The 18,503-nt window shown below is 56.5% G+C and overlaps 1 protein-coding gene across 1 annotated transcript; it reads right to left on the bottom strand.

Annotated features, from left to right (window-relative positions):
• Positions 1 to 766: 766 nt before the first annotated feature.
• Positions 767 to 8,597, bottom strand: LAT2 (linker for activation of T cells family member 2). The gene is made up of 11 exons (XM_065893509.1): positions 8,498 to 8,597; positions 7,997 to 8,036; positions 4,364 to 4,407; positions 4,119 to 4,179; positions 3,854 to 3,891; positions 3,555 to 3,590; positions 3,444 to 3,474; positions 2,825 to 2,880; positions 1,678 to 1,740; positions 1,318 to 1,389; positions 767 to 870 (listed from the first exon to the last, which is right to left on the bottom strand). The coding sequence occupies exons 1-11, from the start codon at positions 8,595 to 8,597 to the stop codon at positions 767 to 769; spliced, it is 645 nt and encodes a 214-aa protein (XP_065749581.1).
• Positions 8,598 to 18,503: the final 9,906 nt, after the last annotated feature.

The following is an 18,503-nucleotide window of genomic DNA, read 5'->3' as shown; positions in this document are numbered from 1 at the left end:
GTCACTCTTCTGTTCCAGACCTTCGCCTGCCCCATCTCAGGAAAACCCAGGTGCTGGCCCTGCACGCCTCCCGCCGCCGCCCTCCACCTCTGCCGACGCTCCCCCATCACTCTGTCTGCCCACACACATTATCAGACGCAGATTCCTGCCGGGGGTCTTTGCCAGTCCCTCTGCCTGGGTGTCCTTCCTGTCCCCAGAGGGGCGAGGAGCAGAGCTCAGAAAGGCTGCGCTGTCTCCCGGCTTGAATCACGGCACCGCCTCTCCCCATCCCATGTTGCTCCCTGCCCCTTCCCACGCCTGCAGTCCTAACGCGCTGCGTTTCTCTCCTCTCCTCTTCCAGCCGGTTATGTTCTCTCTCTCCCACCGGAACGGAAGTTCTAAGTGGACAGGGATTGTGTGTCTTCTGTTCATCACTGTGTCCCCAGCCCCTAAGGCAGGACTTGCCCTGGCAGGGGCCCTCTAGCTACTGGGTGAATGAACAAACCCTGGGCTCTGCCCGCTGGGCTTAAACTGCTGCCCCCGATCCTGCCGCTCGTTCTCACACGGCCCAGACCGGCCGCCCGCTGAGAGGACCGCTCGGGAGGCTCAGCACCCAGGGCGGCATCCCAGCGCCCCGAGGAGCCACCCTGTTTCAGCATCCATGGGTGCTGCCCCACGGTCCCTGCTGTGGCTCCTCCAGCCCCAGCTCTCTGCTTCTCCCTTGGAGTGCAGCCCCTTAGGCCTGTATGGCCCCCCACCCTGGACCGTACCTTCCTCCAGGGCTTCTCTAGGCTTTGATGGCTGCCACGTCCCCATTCACGTAATCGGGCTCCCCGTCGTCCTCGTCTGGGCTTCCTACCGGGTAGGGAGGTGCTTCCCTCGGGACCGGCTCTGCAACCCGCGGGCAGATGGTCAGAGAGTTCTCACGCACGTGCCCAGCCCTGTTCCCGCCACCGCACCGCCCGCAGGAAAGGCTCCACTGGATGGTGTGTCTGTCCCGTCCTCTCTGGGATTTGCCAGAGGTGTGTCCTGCCGGGAGCAGGGCGAGTGCGATGCCGTGCGTGCAGCTGGATGGGTAGCCGGCCAGGAGGACCCAACCTCAGGAAGCCATGGTGTTGTCCTGGCACAGTTCGAGCCTCTGCAGCCACTGATGTGCCAGAAGCTTCGCTGTGGAATCAGCTGGACTGGCCGTAGGGGAGCCCACCCGGCTTTGCCCTCCCAGGCCAGATCCCCTAAGCTCCCCTCTCTCCCCCTCCCCTCGACTGTCTGTCCCAGGCCTGGCCCCTCTGAGCCTGCTGAAGGTGACCATTTGGAAGCACTGGGGCTCCGGCCGCATACCCACGACTCTCCTGGACTCCCGCCACTGCCGGATGGATGCTGAGTTCTGATAACCCTCAGACTCCTCGTCCCCTGTAGGGAGAACACCGGGAGAGGGGCTGGCAGAGGGGCAGCCACCATGGCCAGTCCTTAGGCCGGAGAGGTGCCACATCCACCCCTCCAGAGGGGCAGCCTGTGTCCTCGTGCTGGGCAGGCCCCTCGAGGGAGGGAGGGAGAGTCCAGGACTGATGGGGACTCCTCCCGGGACACAGGGTCTGATATTGGTGAACCGTGCAGCGGGGACTTCAGAGCTCAGCGGGGCAGGCGGGCCTGGCCTAGGAGGCCTGCCTCCCTGCCCTGCTCCGGGGAGGGCAGCCTCACCTGATTCGGTTTTCTTTGGCCCACAGATGAGCACGTTCTCATAGGAATTGGTGTCATCTTCATCTGCCAGGGAGAGAGGAGAGGACGCAGGATGCTGGTGGGCCCTGCCCGACAGGCCTGGCCCTTCCTCTCTCCCTCTGCCTCATCAAGCCCCCAGCCCTCTGGGTCCCCCGGGGCCTCGAACATTCTCCTGGACAAGTTTCTTAATGGGCGCTGGCCTGGCTCCAGCAGCCTCCACCCTGGGCTCCTTCTCTGTCTTCCCCTGAATGCCCTGGGGAGGGGAGATTAGGGGGTGTGGGGGGGTGCAATCAGGCCCACGAGGGACAGTCGGAGAAGGGAGGCCCATCTCTATGGGGCAAAGAGGGGCAGGGAGAGCCGCTGGGGGCCCAGGGGACAGGAACCTGCCTAACCCTTCAAGCAGTGGGGTGGGCTGAGGATCCTTTGTCCGGGGGCCTAGGCTGGTTGTGGCATATCAGAGCCTGGTACCCCGGTATTCCCCCCCCACCCCCCAACGGGGAAGCTGAGCTCTAAACGCCACCCCACCGTGCGTCCATCTGTGTCGAAGAGGTTCTGAGAAGTGAGGGCCTCTCCCCAATTTAGAAACGCAGCGGGGAGAAAAGGACCCCCCCACCTCTCACCCCAGCCCGGCCCAGGCAGGAGCCCAGCCGTGTGCACCTCTCAGCAGGCACTGCCCACCCTCAGTTCTCAGTTTCTGTAGAGCAAAGGTGTTAGGAGCACCTTTGCTCTTAACAAGGGTGCCAGCATCCTCGGAGCCTGGAGGGCTCAGCGTTTGTCAACAAGGCTGACCAGTCCAGGGCCTTCCTTCAAGGTCCCCCGTGTGCCCAGCCTTGAGAGGGGCCTGGATGACAAGGGAGCCAGCCTGCCCCCTGCCCCTGCCCCCAGCTCCCCTTCTGGCCCCCCTACCCCCTCTTCCCGCCCATCCCTTCCCTCCTTCCCTCCACAGGGCCAGCCTCCCCCAGGTCCCCACCCCCCCTACCCGCCCAGCCTCCTCCAGCCACCTAAACCTAGGCCTGGCCTCCTGCTTTACATCCTCCCGCCACCTCTGGCCCCGCCCTGGGGGTGTGACTTCTGAAGCTGCGCTCCCAGGCCACCGCCTCCCTCTCCCCTTCATCGACCTTTGCCTCACCTTCCGGGGGCTTCTGGAACTGCCCACAATTGAAATAGTCCGTGGCGAAGGGGTGTCTGGCAAGAAAACATAGACACAGCACCAACTGCTGGGCAGGCCCATGGTCGGGCCGGGAGCTTCCTGAGCAGGCAGCAAGGCCAGGGCTGCTCCAGCCGTCACTGCCCCCAGAGCCTGCGGGGGGCCCTGCCAGGGTCTCCCCCGATCCTCCCACCCTGCTTCCCTGCAGCCCTGAGCTGCCCTGGCTCCAGCCACCTCACTGTGTGGCCTTATGCAAGTTACCTCCTGCCCTGGGCCTCAGTTTGCCCAACTGTGAGATGAGGAGACGTCCTGGGGGCCCTTCCTATCTGAGGATCGGTGGAACTCGTCTCTGACCGGGTGGTACAGGATGAGGCCCCCCGACGGCCTCCCCAACCCCCAAACAGAGCAGGGCTCCTTCCTGTCCCTGTCCTCAGCTCCCCCAAAGCTACGGTCATCTGAGGGAAACACAGCTACGGAGAGCCTGCCTGGGCCAGCGGGTTCCAGGGCAGGAGGCCTTTCTCACGTAAGGAGGCTGCGGGCAGGGCGGGAAGGGCGGGCAGCGGGGCGAGGGGGTGGCCAGGGCCCGGAGAAGCCCACTCACATGTAGGATGCATCTGATCTGCGTCTACTTCCTGCAGGAGGAGGCGAGAATCAGGGCTGAGCGCGGGCTGTATGCCCCACTGCGGCCCCCTCCTCCATGAAGCCCACCTACCTTTGCTGAAGTTCTGGTACCTGGAGGATGAAGAATCTGGAAGAAAGGCCAGGCCTGTTGGGTTGGCTCAATGCTGGTTCCCCAGCCCCCGCCCCCTCCCAGCTGTGACCACGGAGGAAGAAGCCTAGCTGTTTCCAATCTTCAGGCCCTCACACCTGCTCTCCGTCCCCTCCCCCTGCTGGGCCAGCCCCGTCGGGCCTCCCAGCCCAGCTCACAGCGTCTCTCCTCTGGGAAGGCTTCCTGCTCAGTACCTGTCCCACCTCGCCCCTGCCCCCAACCCTGTGTCCCAGGGCACTCACCCTCGAGGCTGGGGGAGAACTGCAGCAGCTTGTCCTTCCTGCATGGGAGTGGGGCAGAGGCTGAGGAGGGGTTGGGAGAAGGCCCCGGGTTTCCTGGGGGTCTGGAGGCCACAGTCCCACAGCCCCCCGGTAGGGCCCTCAGAATCAGAACTGGGGCTCTGAGGTCCGAGGAAGCAGCAAGGTCTTGGCCTGGGCTCAGCCAGGTGGGGACCCTGGGGCCCACCTCATTGCCTCCCGTGGGGCTGGGATAGGGGCTCCTTCCTACCTTGCTGATGCCGCGTTGGAGGCCGTGTCCACCAGGGGCCCTGGCCAGGCCTCCCTGACCACTGCAAAGGTTGATGGGGTGTTGGCTGGGCCCCCCAGGCCAGCTGCCCAGCACAGGCCCCTCACCCCATCACCCCACTAGATCAGGCCTGGCCACAGCCTCAGAACAATGGGGACGAAAGGGACTTTGATGTGGATGCTCCCAATCCCGAGCCCAGCCCTGGACCCTTCTGTTTGGGGACTCACAGGTGTAGGTCCGGGCCACTGCAAAGTTCTGCTGATTCTCTTGCCTGGAAACACATGGAGCTGTGCTGAGCCAGGGCCTGGCCTCCCACAGCCACAGGGACAGAGGGGCATGACAGACGGACAGGGAGGGACAGACCAGGGCGAGAGTGAGGAGGGGCTGCCAGCCCCCCGGGACTCAGATCCAGGGCTTCCTGATGCACCCCTTCTCTAGAGTGCTTCCCTGCCTGCCCACCGCGTGCCCACACTTCTCACATGGTCCTGCGCTGGAGCCAGCTGCCAGCCAGACATATGCCCCCACAGAGCCTCCCCAGGACCCCTGGAGATGCCCAGGAGAGTCTGTGGGCAGGGCTGGGGCAGCTGCTCAGGGACCTGGCAGTGACGTCAGCCAGGAGCAACAAAGAGACTGCTCCCACCACCTGCCATCCCAGGAGTGTTTAACATTCCTAAGAGAGCACGGTCCTCTTAAGTTGTTCACACACGCCATTTACTCCCCAGTAACTGGTGAGGTAACTTCAAGGCTTAGCAGACACAGCCAGGTATCTAACCATCACCTTCTTCCTTTGAAACAGAACGCTGATTTTTATTTAGACAGCCATATACCCATCCAAAGGACTGTATTTCCCAGTAAACGGGACTACATCAAACTGCAGACCTGCTCAACAAAGGAAATCATCGACAAAACAAAAAGACAACGTACCGACTGGGAGAACGTATTTGCAAATGATATCTCCAATACGGGGTTAATACCCCTTATAATATAATATATAATTAACTCAACAACAAAAAAACAACCTGATTAAAAAATGGGCAGAGGAACTGAATAGACACTTTTCCAAAGAAGACATACAGATGGCCAACAGACACATGAAAAGCTGCTCACCATCACTAATTATGAGGGAAATAAATGCAAATCAGAACCGTGATGAAGTAACACCTCACACCTGTTAGAATGACTATTATCAAAAAGACAAGAAATAACAAGGGTTGGCGAGGAAGTGGAGAAAAGGAAACCCTTGGGCACTGTTGAGGGGAATGTAAATTGGTGCAGCCACTATAAACACAGTATAGAGATTCCTCAAAAAACTAAGAATAGAGCTACCATATGAGCCAGCAATCCCACTCCTGGGTATTTATCTAAAGAATACAAAATAACTAATTTGAAAAGATATATGCACCCGTATGTTCATTGCAGCACTATTTACAATAGTCAAGACATGGAAACAACCTAAGTGCCCATCAACAGATGAATGGATAAAGAGGATGTGGTATATATACACACTGGAATACGATTCAGCCATAAAAAAGATGAAACCTTGCCATTTGTGACAACATGGATGGACCTTGAGGGAATTATGCTAAGTGAAATAAGTCAAACAGAGAAAGAAAAATTCTGTATGATTTCATTCATATGTGGAATATAAAAAAGAAACAAACAAAAAAGCCCAAAATAAATGAACAAACCAAACAAAAACAAACACATAGATACAGAGAACGGAATAGTGGTTACCTGTGGTTACCAGGGGTGGGGAGAGCAAAATGGGTGAAGGGGATCAACTGCATGATGATAGATGGAAACTAAATTTTTGTTGGTGAGCTCGATGTAGGGTATACAGAAGTAGAAATATAATGTTGTACACATGAAACTTATATAATGTTATAAACCAGTGTTACCTCAATTTTTAATAAAAGGCTATATTTCCCAGCCTCCCTTGCATTTATGTGTGACCATATAATTCTGGTTAATGACATGCAAAGCCAAGGTTGTTGGACTTTCAGGAAAACTCCTTTAAGGAGGCACTGCTAACTGGGATGCCCCATTTCTGTCCTTCTCCTTCATTCTTACTACTTACTGCCTGGAAGGCAGAGATGAGGGCTGGAGCTCTAGCCGCCACTTTGGACCATGAAATGCCCTTGGGAATGAAAGCCACTGCTAAGGATAGTGGATCAGATTAGCTAATCATTAAACCATTTTGGGTTCCTCCCCTGGACCAGAATGGTGACCTGCCCCAGCCTTCCAGCCTGGGGGGCTGGGGGTCAGAGTGATCTGATTTAGGAATGATGCCCTAAAACCACAGAAGAGAGTCAGGCATGGCTTCCCAGAGGAAATGAAGCAGGAGCTGGGCCTGGCACACACAGGCTGATAGGACTGAACCCAAGTGAGGTGGGGAGAGCCCAAGTCTCCCCTCCCACCTCCTCCCACTTAGGCCTAGTTTTCCCACCTCCCACGTGAGGAGGTTTAACTTGTGCCTCTGACTATCTTCAGTTCTAAGATTAATCAGGGGCCTGGAGTGGGCAGGGACTAAGGGAGGAGGGGCGAGGGAAGATACTGAGGAACTTGCCCTGGGGCAGGGGTGTGGGTGGGTACTAGGGGAGCCCAGCCCAGCCCTGGTGGAGGTTATGGGCTGGCGAGCCAGAGGACCAAGTGGCCCCAAAAGCCTTGGAAAGTCCAGCCCCGGCCCCAGGAGTGGGCATGGATGGGAAAATTCTATTTTCAAATCTCATTGTGGTTTTTCAGTTGCAAAAGGAAATGAGAGAGGGTGTGTGTGTGAGTTTGTATGTGAGTGCCTGCCCAGGCGTGCAAGCAAGTGCCGTGAGTGTGAGAAGTGCACGCATGAGCGAGTGCTGGAGGAGCCTGTGGGTGCGAGTGGGCATGCAGGCCTGTGCACGTGTGTGCACGCAGGTCTCAGAGCCCTCCACCAGGCACTGTAAGGACACCACTGGCGACTGCCCTCCTGCCTCGAGTTGTTCTTGGGTCGCCCCCCGATCTGGGTCGCCCCCCGATCTGCAGCGCCCAGCACTGCTGACCCTCCCATGGCTCACAGAACGGCCAGCCTGTCCCCAAGGTGCCTGGAACTCCCTCCTGCCCAGGTCCTGCAACTCTGCCTGGGGTCAGTGGCCCCGTTTCATCTCACCCCCACTGCCCTGCTTCCAGCTCTCCCGTGGCTCCCTTTGGCCCTTAGGACAAAGGCCAAGGTCTCTCTCCACAGTCAAGACTCTTCTTCCTCCGCATTCAGCTGATCTCTCTCAAGACATGCTCACAGCGACCACCTCATCCCCAAGACAGTGTCCACCCCGGCCCGACATCGGCAAATGCCCACACCATTCCCTCTCTCTCTGGATGTCCCCTTTTGCCTTCTTTCTCTCTTAAAATCCCTCCCGCCTCCTCCAGGAGGCCTTCCCTGGTCCCCCAAGTTTCACACCCATATCCTCCCCTGAGGTCCTTTAGTGTTTTCCAGGGGAGACTCGGACACAGCGCCCGGTCTCTGTTCCCCTCACTGCCCTGGGAGGGTGGGATTCCTCTGTCGACCTCCAGCACCGGCACAGCACGCTCCCCAGGGCTGGGGTCACTGCGGGGATTTCTGGAGATGCTCCTGGGCTAGCTGGAGAGTGGCATCCCCTCCTCCCCTCCTGTGGCATCCCCAGCCCTCCCCGACCAGGCTGGGGCCGGGTCTGGACAGCCCCTCGGCACCCCCTCGCCCTCCCCTAACTGCTTAGAACCCACTAGAGCCCGGCACGGAGGAGGCGTGAGTGAGGGGTTAGGGGTGGGTGTGGCGGTGCCCGAGGGGATGCCCACATGGACACCCATGCCCAGGGCACACAGCGTCACCGTGCTGGGGACACTGAGACACTCACAGGCTCCTCTGCTCATAGATTTTCTCGGACCTCTTTGCACCTGCAAGAACAGGACCAGATTAGCAAGCGTCCCGGGGCCAGGTGGGAACTGAGATCCGAGGCCCAACCATTGTGTCTCCCCTGTGCCCCGTGCAGGCCTCAGACCGGACGTGCGGGCTAAGCCACCGATCACTGGGGCCACCTGACACTGGCGGGGGTTGCTCACCATTTATTTAGGAACACGGAGCGTGGAGAAGGCGGACGCAGGCAGCCCAGCCCCCCTCCCCACGCTTGTCCAGCGTAGTCCATCGGCCCCAGACACATGCCCTTGACCCAGCAGAACCGAAGCCCCCAGTGAGCCAGACCCATTGTCTTCAGAGGAGAAACCCAGGCCCCTGGGGTTCACTTCTGCCTCCTGAGGCTTATCTGGCTGCCCCTTCCGACTGCAGCCAGGTCTGGGCCTGAGTGGCTCGCTGGGTACACCGCACGCCCCTCCCTCGCACCTGTGACCCCAGCCTTTACCTGCGCGGGGGGAGCAGCGCACACACAGGCCGGCCGCCGCCCCCAGCAGCAGCAGCAGTAGGGCCGCCCCCGGCCACAGCAGCTCCGTGTCCGCGCTCATGTCCACTCCTGGCCACTCTTCCTGCAGGGCTGCAACGTGGGGGCACTGTGAGCTGGGGTAGAGGCTGCAGGGCCGCCCCCTCCAGGAACCCCAGGTTTCTGGCCCCCACTGTCCCCTGCCAACCCCACAGCTGAGCCCAGCATCACCTCCCCTGCCTGCTCTGGGACCAGGCAGGGACAGAACCAGCCCTGTTCCCCCTTCTGACCCCCAACCTGCACCCCGGGCTCCCGGGGCCATCATCAACTCTTGGTTAAGTGCTGGAAGGTTCTGGAGACCCGCCAGACAGCACCACATGTATGTGCACACCCCCACACATGTCTTCGCCTACCCCCCAACTGCCCTTTGAGGGGGAGGCTCGAGCCATTTCACAAACAGAAAAACAAAAGACAGAGATCCCACAGCTGCTAAGGGGAAAAACAGGATTTGAACTCCAGCCTCCAGACCCTAACGCTGGCCCCGCCCACTGCATCCTGTTGCCTCCTGCCAGCCCAGCTTTATTCCCCAACCTCAGAGTCCACGGCCCCTTCTGCCTAGGAGCCCCTGGCAGCCCCCATCGACCCTTGGGTGGTTCTCCGCTCCCACCCATGGCCTCTGGGGAAGCTGGGGGTGGGATTTCCATTCCTAAAACAACCATCTGCCCAGATTCCTCCTGCCCTGGGTGACAGAAGGGGGGAGGTCAGGAAGGCTTCCTGGAGGAGGTGGGCCTGAGACCAGGAGGGGAAGAAGGGCGCCTGGGCAGATGGACCTTGGTGGCTGGTGGTGGGATGTGCTGGGAGGTGGGGCTAAAAGGCTGCTTCTTGGTCAGTGGCCGGTCCCAGCCTCGGGGCCCCGCTGTGACGGCCAGGCCTCAGCAAAGCCACAGGCACCCACACAGGGGGGCCTGGTGAGTACAGCCCTCTTGAGGGGCCCTCCAAGGAGAATCATTACAACTATAAAGAGACTCAGCTCCCCCCCTTGCAAATGCCAGTGACAGAGCTGAGGGCAGCCGGGGGTCCTGAGGGGGCGGTGCCCCGTGGTGGGCACGTGGAGCCCACGCTACTGAGTGTCCCCTCGGTGAACACCTGCTCCTCCTGCCGCGGCCCACCTGGGAGGAGGCTTCTCCCTGCTTCCCAGCTGGGGAAAGCAGGGCCTGGGGAGACCTGAGCTCTGTGCTGTCCCCCTCCTGCTCTGGGCTCCCCAGAGGCCTGCACTGCACCCAGCCGTCCCCCTCGCCACTCTGAGCTTCCTGATTCCCTGTGGCAAAGATGACAAGGAATCTCCGTGCAGGGCTGAGCCCCAGTCAGGGGCCCGTCATGAAGAAGTCACCTCTCCTTCCCCCAAACTCCAAGTGAGTCAGCGGAAACATGACCATTCCCAAACCTCATGACCCGGCGGCCTCCACACGAGGGGAGAGGATGACCTGATCACCCCAGGAGGTTGTCCGAGGGGATCTACGAGCCTGGGCACTGCCCTCCCAGGCCACATACCCTCCTCCCTCCCCCCCACCTTGTTCTGCCCCGGGGCTGCCTCCCTCCCGGGCCTCCAGCCAAGGCCCAAGTCCATCTCAGGCTGGTGAGGTTGGGAGCATCTGGCCTTGAAGCAGGGAAGCCTGCCTGTGCCTCGGGGTCTCTTGGCGTCAGTTTTCTCATCTGTAAGACTGGGATCAACCCAGGCCGTTCCTCAAAGAGTCGTTGGGAGGACAAGCACGTCCAGCCTGGATCACGGTTGGGGCTTCCGGAAGAGAAACTTGCTGAGGGTGTTATTTCCAGCTGGCTGGTCTGGACAGTTCTCTTGGGCTCCCACCCTTGACGTCTTTGTCCTTTGGTCAAGACAGAGACTCTTTCTGCCCCACAGGAGGTTCGGGCACAGACACATGGGAGGGTTGCACCCATGGGACAATGGTCCAGTACTGGCCACTGCCGGGGTCTGCTTAAGATCCCAGGTTCAAGTCCACACTCTCAGCTTGGCATTCAAGGCCCCGGGACCTGGGCTGCTGACCTCTGCTGCCCTCCCTCCCAGAGGACCCCGACCATCAGAAAGCCCTCTTGCTTCCTGGCCCTGCAGACGCTCGGGATGCCCCCAGCCCTGGTCCATCTCCACCGACCCGGCACTGGGTGAGGGAAGGGAGGGGAGCACGAGAACACAAATTCTGCCCCAGCTGCTGAATCCCAGTGTCACCGGCCTTCGGTCACCCCTCTGTTAAACGAGGGAAAGGATGACACTCAACACTCAGGTTGTCATCTGAGGCCCAGCATCGAGAGGATGCCTGTAAGGTGCTAGTGCCGGCCGGTGGGGCATGGTTGGCTGTGACCACTGTGACTCGCCATCATCACGGTCCCTGTGGGATGGGAAGAGACAGCCGCACCCTGTTGGGGCCCTACCTGAAGCCCTCTCTGCCGGGTCCCCCAGACATGCAGGCCTGAGCGCCCCCCCTACTGCACCATGCAGGGCGTCGCGGTGGGACCCTGGGAGGGGCTGGGATCTGAAGGAGAGCAGCGCTGTTGCCCCAGCCCTTCGGTTGTCACAGACGCGGGTAGCATCACCTTGGAGATGCCAGCTCCTTTCTTCCAAGGGAGGAGAGGGAGGCCCAGAGAGGTGAGTATTCTGCCCAAGGTCACACAGCTGACCAGTCACAGAACCAAGATCTACACCCAGGGCAGGCTGACTCCAAGGCCTACACTCCTTTACGTAAATCCTTTCTTATATTATATATATATATATATATATATATATATATTTGCTTATATTACATTTTTAAGAATCACGCAATATTTTTTAAAAGAGAGGCTCATTTGAGAAAAACTCTGTGGCTGCCCCCCAGAATGAATCAATCTGTCCTCTCTCCTTGCTTTCCCAACCAGGCCTGAGAACAAGTGGGGCAGGGGAGGGCGGAGGGAGAGGAGCTGGGCCCCTGGCGCAGGCAGGCCCGGCAGCCCCAGGAGGGCCCCAAGGGGGCAGGGAGGGCTGAGTCGGGTGGGGAGGGGAGGGGAGGCCGCCACAGCCTGTGGCCTGCAGGCCAAAATAGCAGAAAGGGAAGTGGGCAGTTTTCATATGAACAAGTTTTGCAACAAGCCGACGGCGGAAAAGCTCTCAGGGCTGGGCTGACAACCCTCTGCACCCAGCCTCTCACCCTGAAAGGCCCTTGGCAACCCTCCTGCCCAGCCTCCCAGCCCTCCTCATGTAGTACATGGGGAAACTGAGGCCCACCAGGGCTGAAGGTCAGGCTGCGGGGGTACGGGTGGACCCAGAGGTCCCCGTCCGACCCCTGGAAAGGCTTATCCGCTGGGCTCTGCTCCGTTTTCCCAAATAACCTTGGCCTTCAGATGAGGCTGACCGAGAGGTCTCTAATGGAGGCTCTTATGCTCAGGCGGCCGGGGTAGGGACCGGGGCAGCCCTTGTTCTGGGCACGGGTGGGAGATGGTGAAGGCCAGGGCCACCTGTAGGCAGAGCAGGGCGCCAAGAGCACCCCAGGTCATTTGTAGAGACGTGGATGCATCTGGAGACTGTCACACAGAGCGAAGTAAGTCAGAAAGAGAAAAACAAATATCGTATATTAACGCATATATGCAGAATCTAGAAAAATGGTACAGGTGAACCGGTCTGCAGGGTAGAAATAGAGACACAGATATAGAGAACAAACGTATGGACACCCAGGGGGGAAAGCGGTGGTGGGATGAATTGGGAGATTGGGATTGACATGTATACACTGATGTGGATAAAATGGATAACTAATAAGAACCTGCGGTATAAAAAAATAAATAAAATAAAATTAAAAAAAAAAAACAAAGAGTACCCCAGGGCCTACAGTTTCTCAGCCCCCCAGCAGAGAGCTGGTGGCCAGCCTGGGGGCTGGGCGGGGTGGCTGGGACAGCTTCTTCCTCCAGGCCAGGGGCAGGGTCGTTACAGCCTGCTTGTCTGTAGCATCTCTCCCATCCTCCCACAGCCCTGGGGCAGGGTCGTTACAGCCCCGTTCTACAGATGAAGAAACCAAGGCTCACGGGTCTGGGTCTGGGCCTGGGGAGCTGCTGTCCTCGACCTTCACTGGACTATGGAAGTGATGGAACCCGCCCTGGGGGGCTTCCCAGGGCTGTGCAGGCTGGGCCGGGGAAGGCGGGGCGGGAGAGGGGCCAGAGCCCCAGAATCAGCTGCCCCTCTAGTGCCACAGGGTCTGGGGCGAGGGCTTGCTAGCTGGGGGCGCCAGGACAGGGCTGGGGCCAAGGGAGGGGGTGCCGGGCATCCCGGCTTCTTCCCAGCCCACCCGGCGGGCAGCCAAGCGCTCCTGCTGGGCCAGCAGGGCCACTCCCAACCCCGTGGGGTGTCAGGGGGACAACCTCAGGACCCCTGCCTTGGGGGCCAGGCTCCAGGCACCCCTGGAAAAGGCTTACCTGAGAGCGGGGGGCTCCTCACTGCGGCCACCTCATCCTGAGCCCACACACCTGCCTGATCCGATGTCAATGCCACAGACACTGGCAGGCAGGATGCAAGGCGGCGAGCTTCCTGTCAGCCACTGAATCATCCCTCATACATCCGCTGCTCTGCCGGACAGGCTCTGCTCTTAACAGACAGAGGCAGAGAGACAGACAGACAGAGACAGAGACAGAGAGACAGAGAGACACACACAAACAGGCACAGAGAGAAAAGAAAGACATGGACACACAAACACACACAAAATTCACACTAAATACACACACACAAACACATGTCTCACAAAGAGGAAGAGACACACGTTGCGGGACAGGGACAAAGGGAACGAAATGGGGGAGCGCACACAGACACGCATGGGCAGCGAGAGAGTAGGAAGACACGGAGAGACACACTGAAAACACACACACGCACATAGAAATACACGTCCACAATGAAAACACACACACACACAGATATATGTGCAGGGAGAGAATGAGAAACACAGACACACACACACACACACACACACACACACAACATGGGATGTGGGTGGATGGGCACAGACAGACATATATCAGGACAGACATCACTAATGAATGGGCAGAGACAGATGGACAGACGAGTGGACAGTCCCTGGCAGCAGAGGAAGGGACCAAGCTGAAGGACAGAAGGAAGGACAACCATGACTCCTCTGCCAGGCCTGGGAGCCTCCGCACACCCATTTTCCAGATGAGGCTCACAGAGGCGTGGAGCCAGCCTTGGGCAGGGCGGCTAGAGCTCAGCCCCCACTCCCTCCACCTGCTGCCCTGGTGCCTGGGCCCTTCCCTCAGAGGTGAGGATGGCGCTAGAGAGACGGGTGCGCCACACGCACGCAGCAAAAATGTTCCCCAGTGCCTCCCGTTACTGGCCACTAAATAACTTGCCCAAGGCCGCTGAACTCTTAGTGGCGCCCCACCCGCTAGAGACCAGGAAGTCCACAGGGGTCACCCCAACCACCATCTGTCTGGCATCTCAGAGCCTGGGCTCCCCAGCTCTGGGCCCCTCTCTGCTGGGACAAGGTTTTTCTTTCAGCCCCAGTCCAGGGTCCACAGGCTTCCCAGACCCGGCCAGGCGACAGTGGAAGTGCCGCCAGGAAGCCCAGCGGCAACCAAAAGAGAAAGGCAAGGGCTGGGCGCCCGCTGCTGCCCCCCCGCGGGGGAGAAGGGTGGTGCAGGGACTGGAGCTTATGGGAGAGCCCGTGGGCCCTGAGCATCAGCAGCAATCCTCACCCCCGCAAGTGGTGGCACCAGGACTAAAGCCAACATCACGTGACTCCCAAGCCTGAGAATCACTGCTGCCTCCCTCATCCCACGTGGGGCAGTGCTACGTTTAAGTCCCACGGCAACTCTTGGAGGGAGACCTTACTTTTCTTATACAGGTGAGCTGACTGAGGCTCAGAGGCTAAGCTGGATTTGAACCCATACTCCAAAGCCTCCAAAGCCTGTCGTCTTTTCACCACCCTTGAGCGCAGGTGCTCTCTGGGACCGCCTGCCTGGCTTCTCCTCACCCACTGGGACAAGCCTGTGTTGGTTTCCATCCAATCCTGGACTATGTACCTGCCCAGGGTTTCCTGCCCGCAGAGACGGACAAAAGCTCCAACATGTCCAGTGGGAATGGCATTCTGTTCTACATGCTGGCTTCTGTCGCGGCCTAAGCGATGGCAGATGCTGGAGAAGTGACCGCCAACCACCGGCAAAGTCTCAGGGCCCATCTACAGTGGCACCTAGGAGCCCTCTTGCACCCTCTCTGAGCCCATTTTCCATCTATAAAAACAGGGGCCTGTTGGGTTTCCCTGGTGGTGCAGTGGTTGAGAATCTGCCTGCTAATGCAGGGGACACGGGTGCGAGCCCTGGTCTGGGAGGATCCCACATGCCGTGGAGCAACTACACCCGCGAGCCACGACTACTGAGCCTGCGCATCTGGAACCTGTGCTCCGCAACAAAAGAGGCCGCGATAGTGAGAGGCCCGCGCACTGCGATAAAGAGTGGCCCCCGCTTGCCACAACTAGAGAAAGCCCTCGCACAGAAACGAAGACCCTACACAGCACAAAATAAATAAATTAAATAAATAAAGTTACTCAAAAAACAAAAAACAGGGGCTTGTCAACCTAAAGACCCTTTTTGGACTTGAGTGGAAGGAGGATCCTGCCCCCTTTTGGGCAATTCTCAAATTCCTCCAAGTTCTATTTCATTTATAGACCAGTTTTCAAAAAAAAAAACAAAACCCAAATTAGATATTTCGTGTCCGGTTGTGTAAACGCTAGTGCACTTGGGTTTTGTTTTGTGCTCGCAGCATGTGGAATCCTAGTTCCCTGACCAGGGATCAGACCTGCAACCCCTGCCTTGGAAGTGTGGAGTCTTAATCACTAGACCACAAGGGAAGTCCCGGGGTTTTTTTTTTTATTGTTTTTTTGTTTTCAATTCAATGGTTGCTGGTATATTACATTTTAAAAAGTTGTGACAAAGCATAAATAACACAAAAGTTACCCCTTTAGCCACTTTTGTGGGCAGTTCAGCGGCACTAACTATTCACGTTGTACAACCATCAGCAGTCTATTTTCAAAGTTTCCATCACTCCAAACAGGGCTAATTGGCTTTTCAGCTCACAGCTGAGTGTCAGCTATGTACACGTTACAGAAGCAAGATATCTAGGTAGTAATGCAGTAGTTCTAAGAACTCAACAACTCCAAGGCTGAGAATATTCTGGCATCATACCTGCCTTAAAGGCTAGTGTGAAGTGAGGGATTTTCTTCAGAAAAATGCACCTTGAGAAGCGTACACAACATTCTAGAAGCCCCTGGAGCCTGTCTATAAAGCTGTCTGCCACCCTCAACTCTCAAGGTACAGACAAGGATCATTCCTGTCCCTCATCTCCAGCCATTTATGATTTATCTTTGGTCACGACCTCGCTACCCAACGGAACCTAGAATATCCTCCCAATTCTTCTGCCTCCCCCGACCTACGTGACTTTTTTGTCATCTATGTGTATTTCTAAAGTGACTTTTATGTATAAAATTATGCTGCGTGGCTGTTACTTCTCTTGGGTACATATCTGGGAGGGGAACTGCTGGGCTAGAGTGTGGGAACATTCAATTTTCAGGTTAATGCTAATTTCAAATGAATTCCCACAGCGGCTGTACTCAAGTCTCATTTGTAACATGTTGAGAGACCCACAAACTTGCCAGCAACCGGTCTGTCAGGCTTCTTGCCACGTGGAGGGGTGTAAAAAAGTATTTTCTTTGTAGTCTTGACTTACAGCTCCTTGACTGCTAAAGAGGCTGACCATTGTGGGGCTGTATTCCCTCTCCTGTGAAATGCCTGTTCATGTGTTGCTTAGTTCCCTATTGTTTTTCTCTTACAGATCTGCAGGAAATCATCATATACCCTTCATGTATTTTTAGAATGTAATACCTCCGTTTTATCTATATTTTGATACATTACTTTAAAAAAATCTAGTGAGCATATTCTTAATTTCAAGAGTCTAATGCATGTGAGAGACTTCTACCAGTTCTGAGGAGTCTTGGTGCTATTTACAGAACCTCTGGGCTACCTGGAAAGCTTCTCTGATCTCCCTCCCTCCCAATCCCGTTTGGAAAGATAAGCTTCTAGGCCAGTAATTTTATTACCATTTACCTTGTCTCCCACAGTGAACGGAAGGACAGGTACAGGAAACAGATTTTTTCTAAGTGCCAGAACTGAAAACCAAAGAGCCTGCCGCTGCAAAGGAGTGCGCTTCTGTTTGTATATTTAATATTTCACAGTTAGAGTGTGGTTACAGATGGAGGAAGAGATTAGTAGGAGGCTATAATTAAGTACATAGCTTTCATTATTTTGGCTCATTTTCATGACAAAAAACTGCAAAAGGAAAACTCTCAGATACTAGATGTGTTTATAAGCCCGTGAACCTCTCCCAAGCGAGAAAGCAACTCAAACATCTCAGTGCTGTTAAAGACTGGCCAAGAAAATGCAAAAGACAGAGCAAAGCTCCTCACCAACAAGGGCAGATGTGGCCAGGCCCAGGCCAGCTGTTCCTGGAAAGAAGCACAAGGGGCCCAGCCTGCCGTCCACACAGCCTCCCTTTCAGGGGGACCTTTTAGGATGGTTCACTACCCTACATGCCAAACTGTCTGGGGAGGGTGGGGAGAGCCAGGAGACAGCCATCTGTGACATGCGCCACAGACTTCCGGTACAGATGATCCTTCAGAAAGTTCAGGACGTGACCCATCTCCCTTCCCAATTTCCCTACAAAAACAGTGGGGAGAAATCCCACTGTGCAGACATCAAGCAGCAGCTGAACTGCAAACAGGCCACTGACCCCATCCTCCACGGGACCAAGTAGCCCCACAGACAGCACTGGGCCCCCTCAGGTCCTACTGAGGTGGTCATTCCAAAGAGTGAACCTTGTCGCGGTACCAGTGACCCCGCATGACCTCAACAGCCATTTGGAATTTGAGAAGAGGACTGAGAGGAAGCAAAAGTGTATCTGAAGCGTAACTCGTGAAGAGAGATTATAATAAGGTTGTTAAAAATCAGGCACAGGCATCTCTAGAGGCCGCACTGCACCATCTCAAGACATAGCAAAGCAATGCTGTTGCTAACACATCTGAAGCCAGAGCGGCTTTAACAAACTCAAGTCAATCAGTTTTTCTTCTTCTAGACTCGATCTCTACCAAGTAACTTCCTTCACTGAGAAAGCCAGGCTACCCCTAAGCAATCACGAATTGAAAGGGGATGCTAGGTAACAATGTCGACACCTTCCTTCCTCACCCGAACGTACGCCCCTCCTGACTACTTCCCCCTCTCTGCCTCGAGCTCACCAAGACCTCCCTGAAGAAACAAGACATTTGAGTCATGATGGGAAACCCAGGCTTCTGGAAGCCTGCTGTGGAAACCTGTCCTCTCCCGGGACCTGGAGAAACAATCTGGCTTTGGACAAAATGGACTCCGAGGAAAGAACATTCTTAGAAACCTGAACCCCTTATTAAAAGGGCCTCACTTGGCACTCCACTAAAATGTTTCTCTGAAACCAGTTCAAGAATAGCAGAGAGAATGTCAACTATCTGTCTAAACCTATCTCTGGAACACTCACATAGGTGGTACAAACTTTTATGAAAATGACCCTATTTATTTAGGTGCTTATTTGGAGAAAGACATACATTCCCGTCTCAATTCAGTTACTTATGGATGAGACACAGGTACTAAAACACTGTGATGTCTTAATATTAACGAAAGTATTACAGGCCAAGGGAAGAGGTGCTTGTGAGAAGCAACCACTGCATAGTAACAGCAACATCTGGGGGAGGCAGAAAGACAGCTGCAGTCACATTTCAATCGTAAGAAACCTCTGAATTACTGGGAGACATAGATGATCCTTCCAAGGGTCTGAACATTCCACAGGCCCTTTAGGACGGAATCCAAAGAACCTTTGGAAAAAAGGCTCATAGAGTTGGATTTCAAGCCTCTGGCCACCAGCCCCAGGAAAACA

The sequence above is a fragment of the Phocoena phocoena genome, chromosome 15 (genome assembly GCF_963924675.1).
Source record: "Phocoena phocoena chromosome 15, mPhoPho1.1, whole genome shotgun sequence".
Lineage (NCBI taxonomy): Eukaryota > Metazoa > Chordata > Mammalia > Artiodactyla > Phocoenidae > Phocoena > Phocoena phocoena.
The sequence above is the reverse complement of the archived record's forward strand: the minus strand, read 5'-3'. Positions and strand labels throughout refer to the sequence as shown.